Source organism: Nomascus leucogenys, chromosome 18, assembly GCF_006542625.1.
Source record: "Nomascus leucogenys isolate Asia chromosome 18, Asia_NLE_v1, whole genome shotgun sequence".
NCBI lineage: Eukaryota > Metazoa > Chordata > Mammalia > Primates > Hylobatidae > Nomascus > Nomascus leucogenys.
Window position 1 is genome coordinate 89,921,073 of NC_044398.1, and position 23,464 is coordinate 89,944,536.

A 23,464-nucleotide genomic window follows, 5' to 3' on the forward strand; every position below is an offset into this window, starting at 1 on the left:
TGACCAGTCTACACCTTTGCTGCCAAAATTACAACTGCAGACCCCAAGGAGCCCAGTTTAATTGCTGAATTTTATTCAGAGGAGAAGGAGCATGCAGAAGGAATACAATACTACAGATTTAGAGGCCAAGAAAGACTCTTAATCAGAGTTGAGATAAGGGTGGGATGAAGTGAACTGGGGGCAAAGAGCAACGATGAGGTAAAAGGGAGATAAGAATTATGGAAACTTTGAGCTGGAAACAGCCTCACAGATAAGTCAACCCAGGGTTTTCTGAAATGTGGGCTGTGCATCCCTAGTGTCTGCACAATGACCATAGGCAATACATAGCTACAGCATTGTTCAACACTGACTTGCATAGGAAATGCCCCTTTCATTTACGTTTCGGTCCATCTTATTAGTACAAAGAGAAAGTCTTCATTGGGTGCTGGTATTTTTAACAATTATTTAATACCTGCTAATATCATTTTAAGAGAGAGAAACAGAGACAGAGAGATGGAGAGAGAAAGAAAGAACCCCAGGCTTTAGTTCAGACTCACAGACAACAGACTCCAGCTGGAATTTTATCATCACTGCTTGTTTCCTTTGTACTTATTTTTATGCTTACTTTCTATTTATGGCAACTGATGTTTTTTTTTTAATTTGTGGTGAAGACAGGAAGTTTTCATTTTAAAAACAAAATGGATTAAAATGAATCAGTTTAGATACAAATATTGTGAAGGTGATATACAGAAATGCCAAAGTGTGTTGCAGGTACATAGCTCATTAACATCAAGGAAACTCTGACCATGCCCAGTGGTATTTACTTGACTCTGGGAAGCTCTGGGGTCTTCCCAAGGAGACTGAGAAGGTGGGCACTAAATCTCTGACCCTGCTTTGTACAGCACGGTGCCTTTTTATACATGGAGATCTCCTATTATGTGTTCTTTGAAAGATCTTTTTTTTTTTTTGAGACAGTCTCACTCTGTCGCCCGGGCTAGAGGGCAGTGGTGTGGTCTCAGCTCACTGCAACCTCCTGAGTTTAAGCGATTCTCCTGCCTCAGCCTCTCGAGTAGTTGGGATTACAGGCACCCACCACCATGCCTGGCTAATGTTTGTATTTTTAGTAGAGATGGGGTTTCACATGTTGGCCAGGCTGATCTCAAACTCCTGACCTCAGATGATCCACCCGCCTCGGCCTCCCAGAGTGCTGGGATTTTAGGCATGAGCCACTGCGCCTGGCCAAAAGATCAGATTTTTAAAAACAGGTAGAGGTTTTGCGATTTCAAAAAGCTTGACCTACCCCAAATCCCCATGTTTCAGATGGGAGACTGAGGCCCAGAGGGATCAACTGCATTGTTGGTGTCCTTGTATCTGCTGGGAGTGAGAAGAAGAATAAATATCTGGTTTTGCTGATTTCGTGATGTCAGAGTGGAGAGACAGGTGAGGCAGAACCTTGCAGCTCAGGATTTCAGAAAATACTCTGAGTCTTGTTTGGCCGGACCATTTATAGCTTCTGAAACCAGAGTTGCTGTGGGTCTGTTGAATGTTAATTAACTACCAAAGACCTTTAGGGGCTAGTTGAAAAACCTTTCACCTTAGATAAAAATCTCTTCTTTCTCAATCCACTTCTTTGGGCTTTCACAAAACAAACACAACTTGTAGGAAAACTGACTTTGTTGGAACCCCAAGGACTATGGATTATGAGAACCAACCAGAAAAACAACCTCAGGACATTCTGGATGGGAGATGAACACATGAAGTATGTGGGGAGGTAATTTGGAGGGACCATGGGAATTACGGGACCAAGAAATGTCTGACAGGTTTGAGAGGGCTAGAAAATGGAAGGACTAATTTTGATAGTGTAGAGAGTAGGGAGGTCTTCGTTCTTGGGTACCCCTGACATTGTAGCAGCCCCTCAGAGGGTATTATGGGGTGGGCTCACCTACAAAGGAAGGATGGAAACATCTTCTACTACTGCAGAAAAACAAGAGGAAGGAAGGCTAAAAGAACACAGGTTGCACTTGGGAAACAAGACTGTCATTAAACAACAGTAACACATTGAAGGCACCACCCACGCTTATGACATTTTCAGTCCAAAGCAGTTGAAGTTTGGCAGCGGCGGCGGCAACGCGCTGAAGGGAAAGGGATGTCAGGGACATAGAGTTTATAGACAACTTGTTTCTGTGGCTGTTTCAGGTCTTGGAGGCAAAACCCAGAAATCAGAGGCTTCTGGATCCTCATCTGATCTCCTGTGGACTTTTCCAACTGTAGATTTGTTGTTGTTAATGTCAACAACAAGTCTTCAAGATTTTGGAAAAAAAAAACAAACCTAATTTGCCGTTTTTATCTGTTTTGTAGTGGGCTTATATTTTAATTCTCTTTTTAAAAAGTTATTTGATACTGTCCGGACCCTCTCCATAAAAGCCCATCCCTCCCATTTCCACTGTCATGGTCCTTATGGGAGTTCTCTAAAATGTTTTTTGTTTTTGTTTTTTTCCTTCCCATCATTGTCGGTGGGTTCAGGGTCTATTTACTTTTTGTGAGTTTGAGGGTATGTTGTTTTTTGCTTTCAACATGGATGGTATGAAAAGTACTATAAATAGAATGGTTGGGGTCCAGTTACTGTTTCACGCTCATCAAAATTTTACGTCCACGTCACCACTTCTTGGAATTAGAAAAAATGCTTCTAATGTAGGCAAATTCCTCCCAGAACAACTCCTCTTCCAGAATGCACTCTTCTGTTGTGTCCTCCCTCATTCTCTACCCCCATTTCCACCCTGGCTTTCGAACCTAGAAACAGACAGCACATGGCAAGTAGTGTATGTGCTCAAATGGACAATTTCTCTAAATTGTGCTACTTTTATATTTTGTCATCATGGATTTCAGTTTCAAGTTAGGAGGAAAAGAAAACTCAGCCCCACGGTTTGGGCATGTGATTTGGCCATCTTGGGCCTGAAGTGGAAAGAGTGTGCCTCATTTTCCCCTTTGCTATATTGCTGAATGTCCATGCTTCGGTCTTTCTCAGCTGCCCGCCGACACGTTATAGGCATGACCTAGGAAAAGCGCGACTCTGTGTCCCCAGTAGGTTTAGAGTTGGTTCTTGTCGAGAGTGAGTGTGTGGACGCATGTATTAGGGGAGGATGGGGAGGGTGTGGGTGGGGTTGTTTTTTGCCTCTCTCAGTTGAGTGTGGTCTCCAGGGTGCTCCCTGTGGTGAAAGCTCAGACAGTCACTTCTGTTTTGCTGTTGGTGATGAAGTATGGCTGTGGGGGTGGGTAGTGCTGGGGGCGAGTTCCCAAGGGGTCGCTGGAGCCTGTCTCGGCCGTGCCAAGCTTGCCCTTGTTGCTGTAAGCCTGCCGCCGGAGGGACTGCTCGTTGGGGTCCCAGCCCTTAAAGTTGGTGGTGGAGTTGTAGGCCAGGGGATGTGGGGGCATCTTGTTGGTGCGGGACTTCTGTCCATTCTGCTTGGCAGGACCGTGCTCAGGGCTGAAGGCCCGGGGCTCGTCCTCCACTCTTATGGGGTGCAGAGGTAAGTTCCCCTTGGCAGCCAGCTCAGCCAGGTGCCGTCGCTTGGTGTAGAAGTCGTCATTGACCTTGTCAGCTACACAGTGGAACAGGTGGATGAAGAAAGGAAAGAAAGAGGAGAGACAGAGAGAGAGAGAGAGTTAGAGACTGGCATGTCAACCCAAGAACAGCATAAAAATGGGCCAACAGTCCAAACAAGACACACTAGAAACTCCACCTAGAACAAGACAGAGGGAAAGGCAGCACCACGTCCTTTTCACAAACAAAGAGCAGGACCAGGAGGACTAAAGGCATCCCCAAGGGAACCTCTAGACCCCCGAAATAAACACTTCTCCCCCCACAGTCCCGCCTACCATTCTGCCATCGTTGGTTTGCCTATGAAATTCGCGTGTTGTTTCTTTTTTATTAAAATGATACATTCTCATTAGAGAAAACAGTGAACATGTTAAGTGATCTTCTTATCTATCACCTACCAATCAAGACAGCCAATAACAACTTTTGGGTGTATTTTCTTTTGGTATTTTTAATAAACAGAGTTTAATTTGGGATTTTTTTTGGCTGGTTTGTTTGCTTTTGTTTTTGCTTTTAGCAGTTAAACCAGACCTGTATTCACATTTCAACTCTGACACCTGCCAGCAGCTTAACCTTGACTAAATTACTTAACATTTGTTAGCATCAGCTTCTCCATAAGGAAAGTCATTACAATAAAAAAGTATACTTCGTAGGTCTGTTTGGAGAGTTAAATGACATGACCTGTGTAAAGTGCTTAGATATTATCTACCACCATTATCATCATCATTATAAATAAGTTTGTTTCTATTTCTCAAGTAATGTTCTATCAAGCATTTCTTCATGTTGTTATAAATTATTAATAGACAGGATTTTCATGTGTACCTAGTATTTCATTGAGTAGAACTATCAAAATTAATTAACTCCCCTATTAATGAGTGTTCTAGTTGTGCCAATATTTTGCTATTACAAATAAAGTTGTAATAGCAAGTTTTCTTTTCACTCAAACCTCTCTTTACATTTAGAATTTTGAATTTAGCATAATTCTAAAAATGTTTTCTTATTTATTTATTATTATTTTTTGAGACAGGATCTTACTCTCCTGCCCAGGCTGGAGTGCAGTGGCACAATCATAGCTCACTGCAGCCTCTACCTCCTAGGCTCAGATGATTCTCCTGAGTAGCTGGGACCACAGGCAAGCACCACCACACTAGGCTAATTTTTGTTTTTTTTTTTTTTTCAGCCTACTTAGTGTTTGGTTTATTAGCTTTTTTTTTTTTTTTGTAGAAATGAGGTTTCACCATGTTGCCCAGGCTGGTCTTGAACTCCTGGGCTCAAGCAATCCTCTCACCTTGGCCTCCCAAAGTGCTGGGATTACAGGTGTGAGCTACCGCACCAGGCCTGTTTTCTTAATTTACATCAGGGATTGGCAAACTATGGCCCACGGGCCAAATCTGGCCACATCCAGATTTTGTAAACAAAGTTTTATTGGACACAAAACCATGCCCATTCATTTATATATTATCCATAGCTGCTTTTGTTCTGCTGTGGTAGAACTGAGTGCTAGTTGAAACTCAATTGACAGAAACTGAGGCCTGAAGAGCCTGAGATATTTACTACCCAGTCCTTTTTAAAAAGGTTTGCTGACCTTTGATTTGGATTATAAAAAGTAGAATTATTTGGCCAAAGAGTATAAACATTGTTAAGGCTCTTATACATATTGCCAACTATTCTACAAAAGAGTTTTACCAATATCCACTCAATTTAACTACACTCTCTCCAGCATTGAATGATTCCTTCCTTCCTTCCTTCTTCCTCTCTCTTTCTCTTCCTCCCTCCCTCTCTTCCTTCGTTTTTACTTCTCTTTCTCTGCCTTTCTTTCTTTTGAGGACTAAGCTCTAATTTTTTCTTATCTTGCCCAGATTTCTATCTAAGAGGTCTGGGAATCATATCCTACAAACCATAAATTCTCATCAGATGGGTTTTATTTAACCCTATATATCATGACTTACTTTCCTATCTGACTCTGGCACAACATTACACGACAAAGAAGAAAATCAAAATATTTCACCCCCAAACATGTTTTTTTGTCGTTCTTTGAAATGGTCCTGCAAAAAAAAAGTTTTTTTGGGGGTAAAACCTACATCTGTAAAGAAGCTCTATTAACATAGCTAGATTTTTTCTTCCAGGCCCTCCCAATCCTAAAGAGATTAACTGAGATTCTAGCACCTTTTAAAAGTCTAAATAGGAAACATTTGTCTTCTATTGTCTCTAAGGGCTGCCACTATAAGACTTCAAAAGAACCTTCATCTCCACAATCTTTTATCTTCACCTGAACATTCCCTTTCTATTGATCTCAGGTCTTTAGACTCAATCAGTTGTCAACCAGAAAATGTTTACATTTACCTATAGCCTTGAAGCTTCCCCTTCACCTGAACATTCCCTTTCTATTGATCCCAGGTCTTTAGACTCAACCAATTGTCAAGCAGAAAATGTTTACATTTACCTATAGCCTTGAAGCTCCTCCCTCACCATCCCCTTTGAATTGTCCCATTTTTTTGGACCAAACCTATGTATTTCTCAAATGTATTTGATTGATGTCTCATACCTCCCTAAAATGTATAAAACCAAGCTGCAGACCAACCACCCTGGGCACATGTTCTCAGGACTCCTGAGGGCTGTGTCATGGGCCATGGTCACTCCTATTTGGCTCAGAATAAATCTCTTCAAGTATTTGACAGAGTTTGACTGTTTTCATCGACACTTTCTTTTCTTTTAATTTTTTTATTATACTTTAAGTTCTGGGATACATGTGCAGAACGTGCAGGTTTGTTACATAGGTATACATGTGCCATGGTGGTTTGCTGACACTTTCTTTTATTATTTGTTTTTTATTTGACAATTTTATGAAATCTCCTTTTATTTTAATTTCTGAATTCTTTTATTATAAGATTATCTACACTTTTAAAATTAATTCATTAGCAATAAATTTTTGAACTTTCATCTCTCAGGAGACCAGAAGTATTTGCTCTTTCATCCACATGTTGGGATCTCACAGTGTCATACATGTGAATTTACATAAAGGTTAAAGTATGCCTGCCTCCCTACTAGAATGCCCACCCCAGCAGGGCAGGAACTATGTCTGTTTCTGATTCTCCTTCATATCTTCATATCTGATTCTCTTTCTTACAGGGCTCTATGCTTCTTTTCTCATTAGATCCTTTCAACAACGAAGGTAGAAAAGATGGGGACTATTAATCCCGCTTGACAAATACGGAAACTGTCAAGCTCTGGCATATAAAATGATTAAACTAAGGTTACCCAGAGCTAATGGCTGAGCCAGAGTAGAACCTACATTCAATCAACATTATTTGAAAGGCCATAGATGGAAACCTTTGGTTTCAGGACTGAAACAAAAATATGTCCCTGTTTCTGACTCTGTGTCTATGCTAGACATCATTCATTGATCACCGCACTCTTTCCTGGCTAGCGTGGCCTCCACTGGGACTACTGCCCAAGGAAACAACCCAGGAAGCCGCATATTAACTTGCTATGTATAATACAGTTTAAGTTGAGTTTATATTCCTTCTAATGCAAATAGCTCCGACTGATAAAGCCTTTCAAAAGAAAGTTCCTCTTTAAATTCTAGGGCTACCTGAAGGTATGGAATGTCAAAGCCAAAAGCAATCTTGGAATCTGCTAAGGTTGTGAGGATCACACATTCCTAAAATGTCATGAATTGTTTAAGGTAGAACAAGTTAATATTAGAGCTGGGACTAGAACCCATCTTCCTGCCCTTTGGAGGAACGTTCTAGATTTCCAGTACCATGAAACTTCAAGAGAAGAATACTCAAAGTTTCCCCCTTCGACATCAAAATTTATATGTCATTACCTTCTGGATTCACCAGCATTTCTGGCCCAAGGTGGCCAATGCCTGAACCCAGCAACATTACTCAGATCTGTTCTTCAGCCTCTTTCTTATCTCTCACATGGGAACCACCCACCCCTTAGCCACTTAAGCCAGAAACTTGGGAGCAATGGTTGACTTCATGCTCCTCTTGCAGGACAACTGTCAGAGGCATGTGAACCACAGCAACCCCATCTTGAGTAGAAGCTGGGTAAAATGAGGCTGAGACCTACTGGGCTGCATTCCCAGATGGTTAAGGCATTCTTTGTCACAGGATGAGACAGAAGCCTGGCACAAGTCATAAAGGCTTTGCTGAAAAAACAGGTTGCAGTAAAGAAGCTGATCAAAACCCACCAAAACCAAAATGGCCATGAGAGTGACCTCTGGTCGTCCTCACTGCTACACTCCCACCAGGGCCATGACTGTTTACAAACGCCATGGCAATGTCAGGAAGTTACCATATATGGCCGAAAAAGGGGAGGCATAAATAATCCACACCTTCTTTAGCATATCATCAAGAAATAACCATAAAAATGAGTAACCAGCAGCCCTCAGTGCTGCTCTGTCTATGGAGTAGCCTTTCTTTTATTCCTCTACTTTCTTATTAAACTTAATTTCACTTTACTCTATGGACTCACCCTGAATTCTTTCTTGTATGAGATCCAAGAACCCTCTCTTGGGGTCTAGGTCAGGACTCCTTTCCCATAACTAAGGTGGCTGTGCCTGAACCCAGCAACGTTACTCAGATCTGTTCTTCAGCCTCTTCCTTATCTCTCACATGGAACCACCCACCCTTTAGCCACTTAAGCCAGAAACTTGGGAGTAATGGTTGACTTCATTCTCCTCTTCTCTTGCAGCACAACTATCAAACCAACAAGTCCTTCCAGCCATGTCTAACAAATATTTCCTTAACCTATTCCATTTCTCGTACACCCTTTGAACATTGTTCTCCTTCAGTAACCAAACTGGCCTCCTTGCCTTGTTTCACCTCCTCCAATCCTTTCTCCGTGCTGCAATCTTTGAGCTGTTTGTTCAATCATTTAGTCATTCATCAAACAGGTACCCACCATGTGCTGGACACTTGAAATATGAAGGAGAATCAGAAACAGACATGGTTCCTGCCCTGCTGGGGTGGACATTCTAGCAAGGAGGCAGGCATTCATCCAAACCAACCTGGCTTCTTTTCTGTCTCCCCTCTTTCCTTCTTCCACCGACCATGTTTGTTGAGTGCCTAGTTTACTCCTTGAAAGAGCACACAAAGGGGCCTTGATCTGATCAGGAGGGAGGTGGGGCCAAATAATTACATAAAAGTATAACTATGGTAAGTGCTATGAAGGGGAGCTAACCAGTCATAGCAGTACTTATAATGCGGTCCCCTATCTGGTCTAAGAACCAGGTGTCTGAGCTGCAGAGTCTATCCCCTTCATTAGCACCAGGTTCACTGTTACTCGTCTTGCAAGACTTAGCTGAGATGTTGCCTCCCTCATTCCCTCAGACTTTGTCAGCCACCCCTGCTCTCTCCATCATAACACTAACTATGCTGTTTTATAATTTTCTGTGTTCACATCTGTTTCCCCACTAGACCACGAGTTCTTTGAGAGCAGAAATATCCTTCCATCTGGGTGGCTCAGTGGTTCTCAGTCCTGGCAGTACATGGAAATCACATGGGGGAGCTTTAAAAGTGTTCAGACACCTGGACCCCTTCCCAAACCTATTTGATCAGAATCTCAGAGATTGTGGCCCAGACATATATTTTCTAAGTCCCTCAAGTGATTCTAATATGCAGCCAGGGTTGAGAACCACAGGGATAGCCCCTGCCATTATCACAGTTCCAGCACATTGGGGTGTTTTTTTGTTAGAGAACCAAAGGGAAGTATCCTCCCACTTCACTCCTATTATGCCCAGCTGCCTCTCCCCTGAGGTCCCTCTCCCTTCTAGAAAGTCCGATAAGGTCAGATCTCTCCATAATAAGCTCCTCCCCATGGCATTTATCATGATTGTCATTTTACACTTGTTTATGCAGTTCATTCATTATCATCCATCTCACTCACTAGCGTTCCAAGGCCAGGTATGACTTTTGGCCAGCATTATATAAGCAATGTCCAGCCTAGTTCCTGGCAGATATTAAGGACTCAGTAAAATTTTTTTTGAGACAGTGTCTCGCTCTGTCACCCAGGCTGGAGTGTGGTGGCACAGTCTTAGCTCGCTACAGCCTCTGCCTCCTGGGCTGAAGTGATTCTCCTGTCTCAGCCTCCCAAGTAGCTAGGATTCCAGGTATGTGCCACCACTCCCAGCTGATTTTGGTATTTTCAGTAGAGACAGCGTTTTTCCATGTTGGCCAGGCTGGTCTCGAACTCCTGACCTGAAGTGATCCACACACCTTGGCCTTCCGAAGGGCTGGGATTACAGGTGTGAGCCACCACACCTGGCCTCAGTAAATATTTGATGAATGATGACAGTTGGAAGAGGGAGAGGATCAGGAAAAATAATGAGTACTAGGTTTAATACTTGGGGGATGAAATAATCTGTACAACAAACCCCCATGACACAAGTTTACCTATGTAACAAACCTGCACTTGTACCCCCGAACTTAAAAATTAAAAAAAAAATGAGCAAAATATAGTGAGAACATAGAGAATATCACGGCAAGAATAGGGGTGGAAGCTATATTTCCCATTTTCCTCCCAGTAATCTTTCACTGAAAAATCTCACTCGCCCTCATTATACGTCTTATAATGATCCAGCATCATTCTTTCCCATGTTCCTCTTTCCAGACATCAGACCAGTCTGAGGTCTGCTCTGAGCAAGGGATGTATTCAATGATTCCTGTTTCTGAGAAACAGACAAAATAAATTATGAATTAAGCATCCCAGCAGCTTCAATATGTGATGTCCCCTTGGAAAGTTCTAAAGAAAAGTAGATACACAGGCATTCAAGTCTGTCCATATCCGTGCAGATGGGGGGAAAAATCCCATTAAGAGGAAACACAGAGTCCCACATGGAGAATCCACACCATCCTCCTTACCTAACTCTGAGCTGGTTGCTTGGTGAACCTGGTAGTGGGTGCTCCCTGGGCACAGAAAGTGTTTGGTACTTGGGGCAAGAGTGGAGTGAACAAGAAAGTCTGCAGGCTCTGGAATGAGACAGATCTGAGTTTATGAGACCTTGGGAACGCCACTTAACCATTTATGCCTGTTTCCTTAGGTGTGAAATGGGGATAATATTAACCACTCCTGGATTTACTGTGAGCAATGAATTGCATGAGATACACCTGCTACACAGCACAATTCCTGGAATGTAGTAAATGCTCAATACCTATATTTTATCTATTCCCTGCCTTAAGAAAGAAGCCCTGGATTAAATTCGACAGACATTGTTTGAACACTTACTCTATGGTAGGCAACTTACTAGGCACAAAGCAGGCATTCATCCAAACCAAGCTGCCTTCTTTTCTGTCTCCCTTCTTTCCTTCTTCCACCCACCATATTTGTTGAGTGCCTAGTTTACTCCATGAAAGGGCACACAAAGGGGCCTTGATCTGATCAGGTGGGAGGTGGTGGTCAGGGAAGCTTTATTGTTTAAGGTAGCACAAGCTAACATTAGACCTAGGACTTGAACCCATTTTCCTGCCTTTTAGAGGAAAGTTCGAGATTTCCAGTGCCATGAAACTTCAATAGAAAAATAATCTAAGATTTCCCTTTAGACTTCAAAATTTATATATCCAGTTACCTCCCAGACAGATTCAATAGCATCTCTGGCCCAAGGTGGCCATGCCTGAACCCAGCAACATTACTCAGATCTGTTCTTCAGCTTTTTCCTTACATCTCACGTGGGACCACCCACTCCTTAGCCACTTATGCCAGAAACTTGGGAGCAATAGTTGACTTCATTCTGCTCTTCTCTTGCAGCAAAACTGTCAAACCAACAAGTCCTTCCAGCTATATCTAACAAATATTTCCTTAACCTATTCCCTTTCTCCTACCCCCTTTGAACATTGTTCTCCTTCAGTAACCAAACTGGCCTCCTTGCCTTGTTTCACCTCCTCCAATCCATTCTCCATGCTGCAGTCTTAGAGCTGTTTGTTCAATCATTTAGTCATTCATCAAACAGGTACCCACCATATGCTGGATACCTGAAATATGAAAGACAATCAGAAACAGAAACAGACATGGTTCCTGCCATCCTGGGATAAACATTCTACTAGGGAGGCAGGCCTCTTGAGAAAGAACTCTTTAAGCTGAGATCAGAAGGTGAAGAGTAACAGAAAGAGCAACCCACTTGAGGGAATATGTGGAATATTGCAAGAATGACCAAAATACTTTGCAGCTCTTACCATCAAGAAGTGGAATCTATTTCCCCATGCCTTGAATATGTCCTGGCATTATGGTGGGCTTGGACCAGTAGATCCTAGCAACTTCTACTCTAAGGCTCTTGAAATCTGCCTCCATGTGAAGAAAGGAGACCCTAGAATCCTGGAGGATGAGAAACCCATAGGCCAGTTATCCCTGTTCAACACAACCAACCAACTGCTAACTGCAGTATGTTCAGTGAGGCCATATTAGACCATCAGCCACCTAACAGCAGACCCAGATACCAAGAAAATCCAACTGAGAGGAGCCAATCCAGCCCAAACAAGAACTGCCCCGTTGACCCAGAATCATGATCTCAATAAATGGTTGCTATGCTCAGCAACTAAGATTTGGAGTCATTTGTTACGCAGCAGTTGATAATTGATACATGACAGCATTTGCAAAAGCTTTGAGGTGAGGAGCAGAGTAACTTCAAGAACCTGAAAGGACATCTGAGTTGTAGAGTGAAGAAGTCAAGGGATCCTCAGGCCATCTAATCCTCAGGCCATCTAATGTCCTATAGGCAAGATTATATCATTCATGCCTATTCATTTAACTAACCATTCTCCCACCCCAGGACTCAGGTGTTCTCTTAGAGAAGTGCAGTGTAGGCACTGAACTGGTGCCTGGTGCATGAAACTATCCTCCAAAGAGATATTTTCAAGATTATTTCAACAACAAGGAGGTGGTTATAGGTCAGATGGATGAATCATTTCCATTACCTGGAAGTGCAGTTTTCATGAAACCCTATTTTCATAATGTTTCTGTTCCCCTCTGGGTTGGAGCCAGATGAGGGGAAAGAAATGCTTATCTAGCCACTCTTGGCTTTGTGCAGTGTGGTCCCTGTCTTAGTATATTAAAAAGCTACTTGCAAAAGAAATAACAGATTCATTGAACAGTCTTGTAAGCCCTATTAATAAATGCATTAACCTAATCAGCCCCGGTACCTCATGGGCAGATGGCTGACAAACCGACCAGGAAACAGATGTGCGAGGCTTTCAACAACACTGGCCCTCTCCTGTTTGATTTTTCTTCATTTACAAAAGAAGAAGAAGAAAGGAAAAGGTGCTTTCCTTCCAATGAGCCTAATTGCCTTGAAGAAACTGGGGCTGTAAAATTAAACTATACCTTCCTCCATCTGTCTCTCTCTTAATTAGCAGCAGACACTTGTACAGGTGCGGGGCGGGATGGAGCCTGGCTTCCGTGGAAAGGGAGAACATCAAGGTAATAACCAGTTTCCAAAACAAGCTGCACATCTGAGGGTCTCAGCAGGCAGCCTCCCACCTACCTCCTTTCCTTGAGGCAAAGATATCTTAGGGAGGGGTTCCTACCACTCATTCTTGCTTGGTAATATTCCTGGGTCACTGGTGATGGATTTCACCTGGTAAGCAATGCCCCAACCAAAGCTCTCACATTTCCTCATCAGTTTCTGCCTTTGGCTCAAGGGTATGATAAAAGACAGCAATTAATCTTCTTATTACACTTAAGAACAAAATCCAAATTCTTTGCAGTGGTCCCTGAGGTCTGTTTGACGTGGACTCTAGCTACTTATGCACCCTCCTCTGCTCCATACCTATTGTGAACACATCACAGTGTGTGTTCATTTGTTAAAGCTGCTATCACAAAGTACTACAAACTTGATGGCTTAAAACAACAGAAATACATTCTCTTGCAATTCCAAAGGCCAGAAGTTGGCCAGGCCGTGCTCCCTCTGGAGGCTCCGTTAGAGGATCAATTCTTGCCTCTTCGAGTTTCTGGTGGTTGCTGGCAATCCTTGGCATCTCTTGCCTTGTAAGTTACATCATTCCAATCTCTGCCTTGGACTTCACGTGGCCATTTTCCGTGTGTGTGTGTGTGTCTGTGTGTGTGTGTGTCCAAATTTTTCCCTTCTTATAAGGGTATCAGCCACTGGATTAGGGCCTACATTAACTCAATATATCCTCAACTCAATGACCTCTGCAAAGACTCTATTTCCATGTGCATTCCCAGCCTGAGGTTCTGAGTGGACAAGGATTTAGGGGGGTAGTATTCCACTATACATGAGATTCCTTTCTGTTCCTGAACACACCAAGCTTGTCACCATCTCAGGACCTTTGGACATCATCCCTGCTGTTTCCTCTGCCTAAATACTACTTCTTGTCATCTGGACCTGTGACCAAAGGCTACCTCCTAAAAAACCCTCCTAATACCCAAAGAAGACACCTCCACCAATGGCTCTGATGACCTATCCCTATTTTAATATGTTCATAGCCCATATTACTATATAAAGTTATCTTTTTTGGTTACTTGTGTATGCTCTGTCTCCCTTAACCAGAATATAAAGCTCCACTTAGGGCAGAGGTTGTATCTGTTCTGCTCACTGCTGTATCTTCAACATCCAGCCCAGTGCCTGGTACACGGCAGGGGTGCAATAATATGCATGTGATGAAAGAAGGAAAGCACTGATGATATTCCAATTCCAATGACAGTCCCTGAAATATGAGAAATGGGCAGGATGTTTCAACTCCTGGTCATTCAGTCTGTATCACCGAAGACTGAGTAATCTGTTCTTTACAGGGATTGAAGGGCTGGAGCTCAGGTTAAGTGCTTTTGTTTCGCAGACAGGCAAACTAGGATCCATCTTCCTGTCTGAGAATTTGCAGAGACCTGGATACTCTTTAGCAGACCTAGCTCGGGGGAGGGAGGTAGAATAAAGTCAGGTGAAGAAGGCAGGGATCGATTAAAGAGACTGTTTGGGTATATCAGAAGTCTGAGTAGAGACAGGGACTTCCTCTCTATTTCCCCACTCTTGTCAATGGCAAACTGAGTAATTGCTCACCTTTCTTAAGTGTGTGTTCTATGCTACTGCCTTCACTAGGAATTTACATTTGCTATCCCCTTCAATACTCTCAACATCCTAATGAGGTAGGTGTTACCATTGGTCTTATTTTATAAGTGGGGAAACTGAGGCTCAGAGAGCTTTGGCTGTTTATCCAACGAATGGAGCTGAGACTTGAACCCAGGACACCTGGCTCCACTGCCTGAATTTATGGCCATCACACTCAATATTTATGGAAGCTTTTGCCTGCAGTGTAGAATATTGCAATGTAGGCATTCTACATTGCCTGCAATGGACAATGAATATTGCTCCTTTGAAAAGGGTCTATTTGCAGGAAAATATTCCTTCAAAACTAAAGAATATGGAGGGTGGGGTAAGAGTTATGCAGGGAAAACACTCTTCTTGATTCTTCCTCTCAAAATATCAGGGATTGGGACAGATGTGTAAATATCACATTCTCAAGAGAAAACATCAAGACGTCACAGTCAAAAGTTTAACGAAGCCCAGAAATTTGCCATCAAGGCAAAATATGTTTATCTTTTTCTTCCTTAAGGTGGGGTAGGAGGAGAGAGCTGGGGCTGATGTGAGACTCCCTGCCAGGTTGGCTACCGCATTACAAGAGGCATGCATCTAGCAACCTCTAAGTTATGCTGACATTGGCTGGAGTACTGGCTAGTCACAGACAGGAAGTTGCTTTCCTATAACAGGGCTGGGTTAGATAGAGCTGCAGACTAATGATAGAAGTGAGAACTGAGACTGAGGTTTCTTCACCATCATTCCAGTCCAGGCACTCACCGGGAGCTTTCCATGTGTTTTCTCATTTAGTCTGAGCCATTGAGGTCGATGTGGTTTCCTGGGCTTTTCATGCCATATCCCACTGATTCCCTCCATGACAATGTAGTGAGACTATATTTTGAGATTTTAATCAAATTTTCTTGTCCTTGTGCTTCCACTATCCCTTCACTTTTTGTTTTGTTTTGTTTTGGTTTTTGTTTTTTTGAAACTGAGTCTAGCTCTATTGCCTAGGCTGTAGTGCAGTGGTGCAATCTTGGCTCACTGCAACGTCCACCTCCTGGATTCAAGCAATTCTCCTGCCTCAGCCTCCCAAGTAGCTGGAATTACAGGCACCCACCACCACACCCAGCTAATTTTTAGTAGAGAGGGGGTTTCACCATGTTGTCTAGGCTGGTCTCAAACTCCTGAGCTCGTAATCCACCTGCCTCAGCCTCCCAAAGTGCTGGGATTACAGGCATGAACCACTGCACCCAGTCTATCCCTTCACTTTCAATGATGATATGGTTTGGCTCTGTGTCCCCACTGAAATCTCACCTTGAATTGTAATAATCCCCACACATTGTGGGAGGGACCCAGTGGAAGATCACTGAATCATGGAGGTGGGCTTTTCCCATGCTGTTCTCATGACAGTGAATAAGTCTCATGAGATCTGATGGTTTTATAAAGGGGAGTTCCTCTGCACATGCCCTCTCTTTCCTGCTGCCATGTAAGGCGTGCTTTTGCTCGTCTGTGGCCTTCTACCATGATTTTGAGGCCTCCCCAGCCATGTGGAACTGTGAGTCCAACAAACCTCTTTCCTTTATAGATTACCCAGTCTCAGGTACATCTTTATTCGCAGCATGAGAACAGACTGATACAAATGATGACAAAGAACCAACGTGTTGGTTTTGAATCCTACACTAGGCTCTTGAAAGCTCTGGTAGAGCCCCCAGTCTTGAAAGACAAGACAATGAGATCTGGGAATGTTGAGAAGGAAAGAGGAGTTAATATGGCTGGGAGTTTGAAGGATTCAATGCACCAGTTTTATATGACAGAAAACAAAGTTTGGAAGTACGCACACCTCACTCTGTCACCCAGGCTGAAGTGCAGTGGCATGATCAGAGCTCACTACAGACTTGACCCTCCTGGGCTCAAGTGATCCTCCCACCTCAGCCTCCCGAGAATCTAGGACTATAGCCATGCACCACCATGCCTGGCTATTTTTGTAGAGAAGGGGTCTCACTATGTTGTCCAGGCTTGTCTCAAACTCCTGAGCTCAAGCAATCCTCCCGCCTCAGCCTCCCAAAGTACTGGGATTACAGGCATGAGCCACCGCACCCAGCCATGTCTGACTTTTGTGACTACAAAGTCTTCTTTACCATATGGAGGAAAGAGTATAAACTTTGACAGCAGATGGATCTGGGTTCAAATCTCTAAGCTTCACCTATAAAATTGAAACTAAAATAACTAGGCCTATGTGGCCTGGGGTTGGAGTGTATTGAAGAGAATCGTGTAGAGTACCTTGCACCCTGAAAAAAGGCCAATGTCATTGCCTCACAGCAGGTATTCAAAGGGTAGTAACTGCTATTTCTGTCATCATCAGAAAATATAAAGATTATAAAATTAGGATAATTTTATATATACCCTGTGGATATATACCTTGTGGTATATATATATATATATACCTTGTGGAGTGCAGTGTAGAAGTAAATGAGACAAGGCTTGTAAAAACTCAGAACATTATACACAGTGCATGGTACATCTCCTGAAATGTACATTCCCATCAGAGAAGATGCTGTGGCTGACTGCTTCTTATCTCCCAGATCAGATTTATTCTACCTTTTTTTTCCTGGACACATGGTGAGTCAACTCAGAACTAGATTTACCAGCCTTCTTGGAAGCTACATTTGGCCATGAGACTGATATCGCACCAATGAAATAATAGCAAAACTGATGTGTCCTATTTCTGCTTTACCTGACTTGCTTTAAAAAAAGAAATCCTTCTTCTGGATCTCCTCTCTTTCCTCTTCCCCCATGCCAGAATTACACAGTGACAGTGACCAACTATAACAATGCAGATTTGGACAAGATGGTAAGAGTCACAGTGCAACAAGGTTGGAGGAACCTGGGTCCTGGAGTGACCACTTGGAGTAGAGCTGCCCACCAACCTGGACTACTCTCCTTGGGTCATGATATGGTTTGGCTGTATCCCCACCCAAATCTCACCTTGAATTGTAATGATTCTCACGTGTCATGGGAGGGACCTGGTGGGAGGTAACTGAATCATGGGGGTGGGTTTTTCCCGTGCTGTTCTTGTGATAGTGAATAAGTCTCATGAGATCTGATGGTTTTATAATGGGGAGTTCCCCTGCACACGCTCTCTTGCGGGCTGCCATGTAAGACGTGTTTTGCTTCCCTTTGGCCTTCTACCATGATTGTGAGGCCTCCCCAGCCATGTGGAATTGTGAGTCCATTAAACCTCTTTCCTTTATAAACTACCCAGTCTCTGGTATGTCTTTATTAGCAGCATGGAAACAAACTAATACAGGTCTATTACATGAGACAGCTATATCCAAAATAGGCAAATATATAAAGACATAAAATAGGCAAGTCATTGCTTGAACCAGGGGTTAGCTGGGAGAGGATTGCTATGACAGAGAGATGGAAAATGTCTACTAATGGTTATAGAGTTTCTTTCTGGGGTGAGGAAAATGTTCCAATATTGACTGTAATAATGGTTGCACAATTCTGTGAACATTCTGAAAACCATTGGATTTTACACTTTAAATGGGTGAATTGTATGACAGGTGAATCATATCTCAATAAAGCTGTTAAAAAAAAGAAATATTTCTTTCTCTTAAGCACTGTACTTTTGGGACCTTTTGGTACTGTAAAACAGTATTTAACTTATATAGGAACATTTTCTGGGTCTCTGCTTTCTTCTTCTTCATAAGCTGAATTAAAAAGTGAAAGGGAAAGAGTTCATGTTGTTAAAAAAAAAAAGTCCAGGTATTTCTCTCTTCTTTTGAACTACATGGTATAAAGTTGTGCAGATTCCAGAGGCTGTCTCAGCAGACAGAAACAAGAAAGGTAGGAAAAAAAGCCTGAGTTTCCTAAGCAGGAGAGGACCAGGGAGGAGATGGAAGATTTGTCTTTATGGCGAATTAGCTGCACTTCACCTGCCTCTGGGCCTTGCTGCAGAGACACAAGTAGGGGAGGCTGCACATGAACCAGGTCCTGAAGAAGCACAGGGCATCTGGCCCTCCCCACAGGGCACCATATCTTTCCCAAAGCCATATAGCTCTAAGAGAGAAAACCAGAAAGGGCATCCAGGAGCCTGGCCCTTTTTTAGTCTTAACCCTGAAGGCTCACAACAGGCGGTGGTACTGTGATTTTTTTTTTTTCTAAAATCCCATATATAGGCAAACTATCAATCCAGAGTGAGGAGGGAGCCTTTGCTAGGGAGAATTCTAAAACAGCCCCTGGCTTGGGCTTTGCAACAAAGCTGTCCAGCCTGTACCATGGGCCCCCTTTGTTGTGGCTTCCAGGAGCCCTCTGAAACCTCAGGCCTTTTCTCTCTTCACTTAGGCAGTCCTGCTGTGCAGTCAACATCTTCTGAAAGGCTACTGGACAATGGTGGACAGGCTCATGCTCCAGCCATGGCTGAGCACAGATCCCCTCCCACCGATTCCCACACAGGGTCCTGGATGGAACTGTATTCACTCACTGTCTTCCTGTGCATTGCTGCTCTATAGATAGAGATTTTTTTTTTTTTCAGAAATTCATTGCATGGTCTGTCTTCCAATCATCCTCCCAGCTGGTGAAATTTCATACAACTGGTGGTTTTCTAAATGAAGCAAATTAAGGGAAAGAATTCTAAGCCCTGCTTGTCACCTTCCTCTTGGCTGTAGTTTCCTGGGACCATGTCAATGTAGATAATTATGGGATTTGGGATCCTATGTTAGATTAATGCATGAATCAATTCTTTGACTTTCTCCATTTCTACACTCTGTTCCGTGTGACTAAGAGATGTTAGCAGATATGAGACATACAGGCATTTGGAGAAGTGCTTGCTGGTTTGAATTTCTCTCTTGCACCTCTCCCACCCTCATGAGACCATGTCTGGGCTGCCTTATTTGAGCATGAGGCACATGGAGCAGAGTCAAGTCGCCCAAGTCATTCCACTTAAAACCAGCCTAGATCAGCCAACATCCAGCCAACTCCCAGAGAGATGGGTGAAATCACCTGAGATAAGAAGAACCTCCCACATCAGCTGAAATCACTGCATATAGACTCCTGATCTAAATAAATGCTGGTCTAAATACATTTTAAGTAATGAGATTTGAGGTTATTTGTTACACTGTATTATTGTGGCAGTAGCTGACTGATACAAATACCAATCATTCACTCACCATACTTCCAAGAAGAGCCCCCAATTTTCAGGTGAGATGCATCTCTTTCCTATTCTTTTTTCTCTTTTTTTGAGATGGAGTCTCGCTCTGTCACCCAGACTGGAGTGCAGTGGTGTGATCTTGGCTCACTGCAACCTCCACCTCCTGGGTTCAAGTGATTCTTCTGCCTCAGCCTCCTGAGTAGCTGAGATTACAGGCACCCACTATCACGCCCAGTTAATTTTTGTATTTTTGTAGAGACGGAGTTTCACCATCTCTGTTGGCCAGGCTGGTCTTGAACTCCTGACCTCAGGTGATCTGCCCACCTCAGCCTCCCAAAGCCTCTCTCCTATTCTTAATCCATGTGGTTTGGATGTCATATCCCTCCACTTCCCCATGCCCCAGTCATTCTCCATTTCTTTGTCCTCCTCCTACAAATTTGTTCAGAGGTGGGCACATGACAAGGTAAGCTAATCAGAGCAAAGCCTGGGATATTTACTTATAGAAGCTTGGGGGCAAAAAAGTTAATAGTCTCAAGCTTTCCATTTTTCAGGAGAGGAAACTTTACCACCTGTTACATACCAAGCTCAAAGACTGTCACATGGATAAACCAGTATTGGGTCTAGAATATAGGTTTCCAGACTTCCCTCTGGTTGATTCTCATTTCCCAGTGCCTTTTTAGAAAAGACAAAATTTCCTTTGAACACTATGCCCAGTTTCATTTATTAATTTATTAACTAAATGTATGTTGAGTGCCCACTGTGTGTGTTGCGGGTGTCATGCAAGATGGCTTTGGAATGAACAGGATCTGGCTGGGTTAGCCTCGGAAGGACACACGGCCAAACTAGTCAAATGTTTATTGCAATCTTGATGCAAGAGCATTTTCTGCAAACCAGAGAACCCTCTCTGCGCATTCATTTCATGCCCTATGGGTTCCCAAGGAAGCTCATCAAAACCCCAGTGCTTGCTGTATGCTTTTCAAAGGGGACTGAACTCATGACCGAGTGGGATTTGATTTTTATTAAAAAACTTCACCTCACATCACCCTCCTGTCTTCCACCTGCTTTGCACCCGGCGGCTCATGACCAAACCAATAACCAAAATCAGGAAATTGCAAAAGCCTGAATTTCATGAAGTAATGTTTTAAAGCCACCTTTAGGTGGGTGTTCCCTCCCCTGGGACGGTCTATAGGATGCATGCACTCCAATGGAACTGTAACCCTGTTGCACATTGTCTATTGTCTTCTGCCTCCTGCATCAGCATTTCTCACTGGGCCAAGTCAATTTTCTTAGAAGAAGGAAAGAACTAGCATGTACTGAGTACCTACTATGGGCTAGACACTGGTTTAGCCATTTTACCTACATTGTCTCATTTAATTCCTCTTAAAGAGACATGGCAGGCAATAGCATTCTTTCCACATGACAGATGAAGGAACTAAGGCCCAGAGATGTTAAATAATTTGGCTGACAAATTACTCTGTCACTGCCAATAAGTGGCAGAGCAAGAAACCAAACCCAGGACTATCCACTTCCGATGCTGTTACCGTCCAGCTGTGGCCCCAGCTCAAATTACCACAAAGAAAACAGTTTTATTTCAGCAAACAGCAAAAATACATTGGGAAGAACACTGGTATGTAAATTGATGCTATGTTGCAAACTGTGATTGCATCTAGGGTGGGGGATTAGGAAAAGCTAGGTCTAAACTCTAACGTACATAAGAATCACCCAGGAGGTGCGTTTTAAAAATGAATACACTGGGACACGACACTCAGACGTTCTAATTCCTTAGGAGTGAGTGGGCCCAGGATCTACATTTGTAACAATCTCCAGTGATTCTGGGTCAAGTCCTCAAGCCCCTCTTGGAGGTTTGGACCATGGCCCCTGTTGTGATGTAGTTTTCTTTTGTGGTTTTAGGAAACCCCAGTTTCCTCATATATAAAAGCAGAAAAGCTAGGTGAAGTGTCTGTCTGTCCTTCCTTCCTTCCTTCCTTCCTTCCTTCCTTCCTTCCTTCCTCCTTCCTTCCTTCCCTTCCTCCTTCCTTTCTTCCTTCCTTCCTTCCTTCCTTCCTTCCTTCCTTCCTTCCTTCCCTTCCCTTCCCTTCCCTTCCTTCCTTTCCTTTCCTTCCTTCCTTCCTTCCTTCCTTCCTTCCTTCTCTCTTTTTTTTTTTTGACAGAGTCTTGCTCTGTCACCCAGGTTGGAGTGCAGTGTCATGTTCTTGGCTCACTGCAGGCTCTGCCTCTGGGGTTCAAGCCATACTCTTGCCTCAGCCTCCCAGGTAGCTGGGACTACAGGCGCATGCCACTGTACCCAGCTAATTGTTGTATTTTTAGTAGAGATGAGTTTTCTCCATGTTAGCCAGGATGGTCTCAAACTCCTTACCTCAAGTGATCTGCTCACCTCGGCCTCCCAAAGTGCTGGCATTAGAGGCATGAGCCACCGTGCCCGGCCTAGTGAAGTGTATATCTTTCTGAAAGACTCCATCAGGATGACTAAGAGCTATCTCCAAAGCAGAGATAAATGGAGACTTTGTGAGTACTGACCTCTTTTATTTAGCACCTATTATATATGAAGCCAAGCCCCGTGCAAAACCTACAGAGAGTAGATTCTCTGATTTCCTCTGTTGGAGCAATGGTAGAAATGGGAGCGTGGAGGATGTATGTAGCTTGGAAAAGGGGACCCAGGCTGATTCTAGTCAGAAGCAGAGAGATTACATTGCAGTCTATGCTGGCGGTTTCTCCTAATTTGATTGCCTTGCTGTGGCACTGGACTTAAGTTTAAAGATTCTGTTTGCAAAATAAACATATTTCCAAAGACATGGCTTCATCTTGATGAAGACAGTCTGCTGGGCTTGAGGTCGTGTCTTCTAGTGTGGATTTAATTTAATTTAATTTAATTTTTTTTTTTTTTTTTTTTGAGACGGAGTCTCGTTCTGTTGCCCAGGCTGGAGTGCAGTGGCGAGATCTCCTCTCACTGCAAGCTCCGCCTCCCGGGTTCGCGCCATTCTCCTGCCTCGGCTTCCCAAGTAGCTGGGACTACAGGCACCCGCCACCACGCCTGGCTAATTTTTTTTTTTTTGTATTTTTAGTAGAGACGTGGTTTCACCATGTTAGCCAGGATGGTCTCCATTTCCTGAACTCGTGATCCGCCCACCTCGGCCTCCCAAAGTGCTGGGATTATAGGCGTGAGCCACCGTGCCCGGCCCAGGGTGGACTTTAAACAGCTGTGACAGGTGGGTGGATTTTAAACAGGTGTGACAGGTGTTTCCAAGACTGGGCGTGGGTGGATCAACAGCAGTGACCACTAGGGGGCAACTTGCATGGGAAGCCCTAGATACTGAAAAATAAATCATACCAACTAGTGTGATGTTTACCATTTCCTGTCCTGGCAGACACACTCTAAAGGGAGTCACTATCAATGCAGGTGGCAGTAAGAAACTTGTATCTTCAAGGACCTTGTCCTTTCTCCTTGACAGCTACCTCTTCCTTTTCCCATCTCCCCCACTGCTCCCCAGTGACATCTGCACCTCTACCTACTTCTCTGCCCGTGCCTTATGTTCCCAAAGTAGGTTCCCAGCAACATTCATGCCACTGAATGTTAAGATGTTCATTGGTCTTCCTTAAGAGCAAAGAGATCAGATGTCAAAAGTGTTTGGGAAATGGCGGGTTAAAAAGAGTTCACCAGTTTTTATTACCACAAGGCTTTTCAGAGCCTTTA

General features: G+C 43.4%; 1 protein-coding gene across 2 annotated transcripts in view; it reads right to left on the reverse strand.

The window, feature by feature from the left end:
- Positions 1–940: 940 nt before the first annotated feature.
- The window catches only part of SHISA9 (shisa family member 9), a 339,015-nt gene continuing 316,491 nt past the window's right edge, over positions 941–23,464 (reverse strand). For both annotated transcript variants that reach the window (XM_030798016.1, XM_030798015.1), the window contains one exon: positions 941–3,578. In XM_030798016.1, coding sequence (XP_030653876.1) covers positions 3,199–3,578 — 380 coding nt within the window. In that variant the 3' untranslated portion in view covers positions 941–3,198. The remainder of the gene's footprint in view (positions 3,579–23,464) is intronic.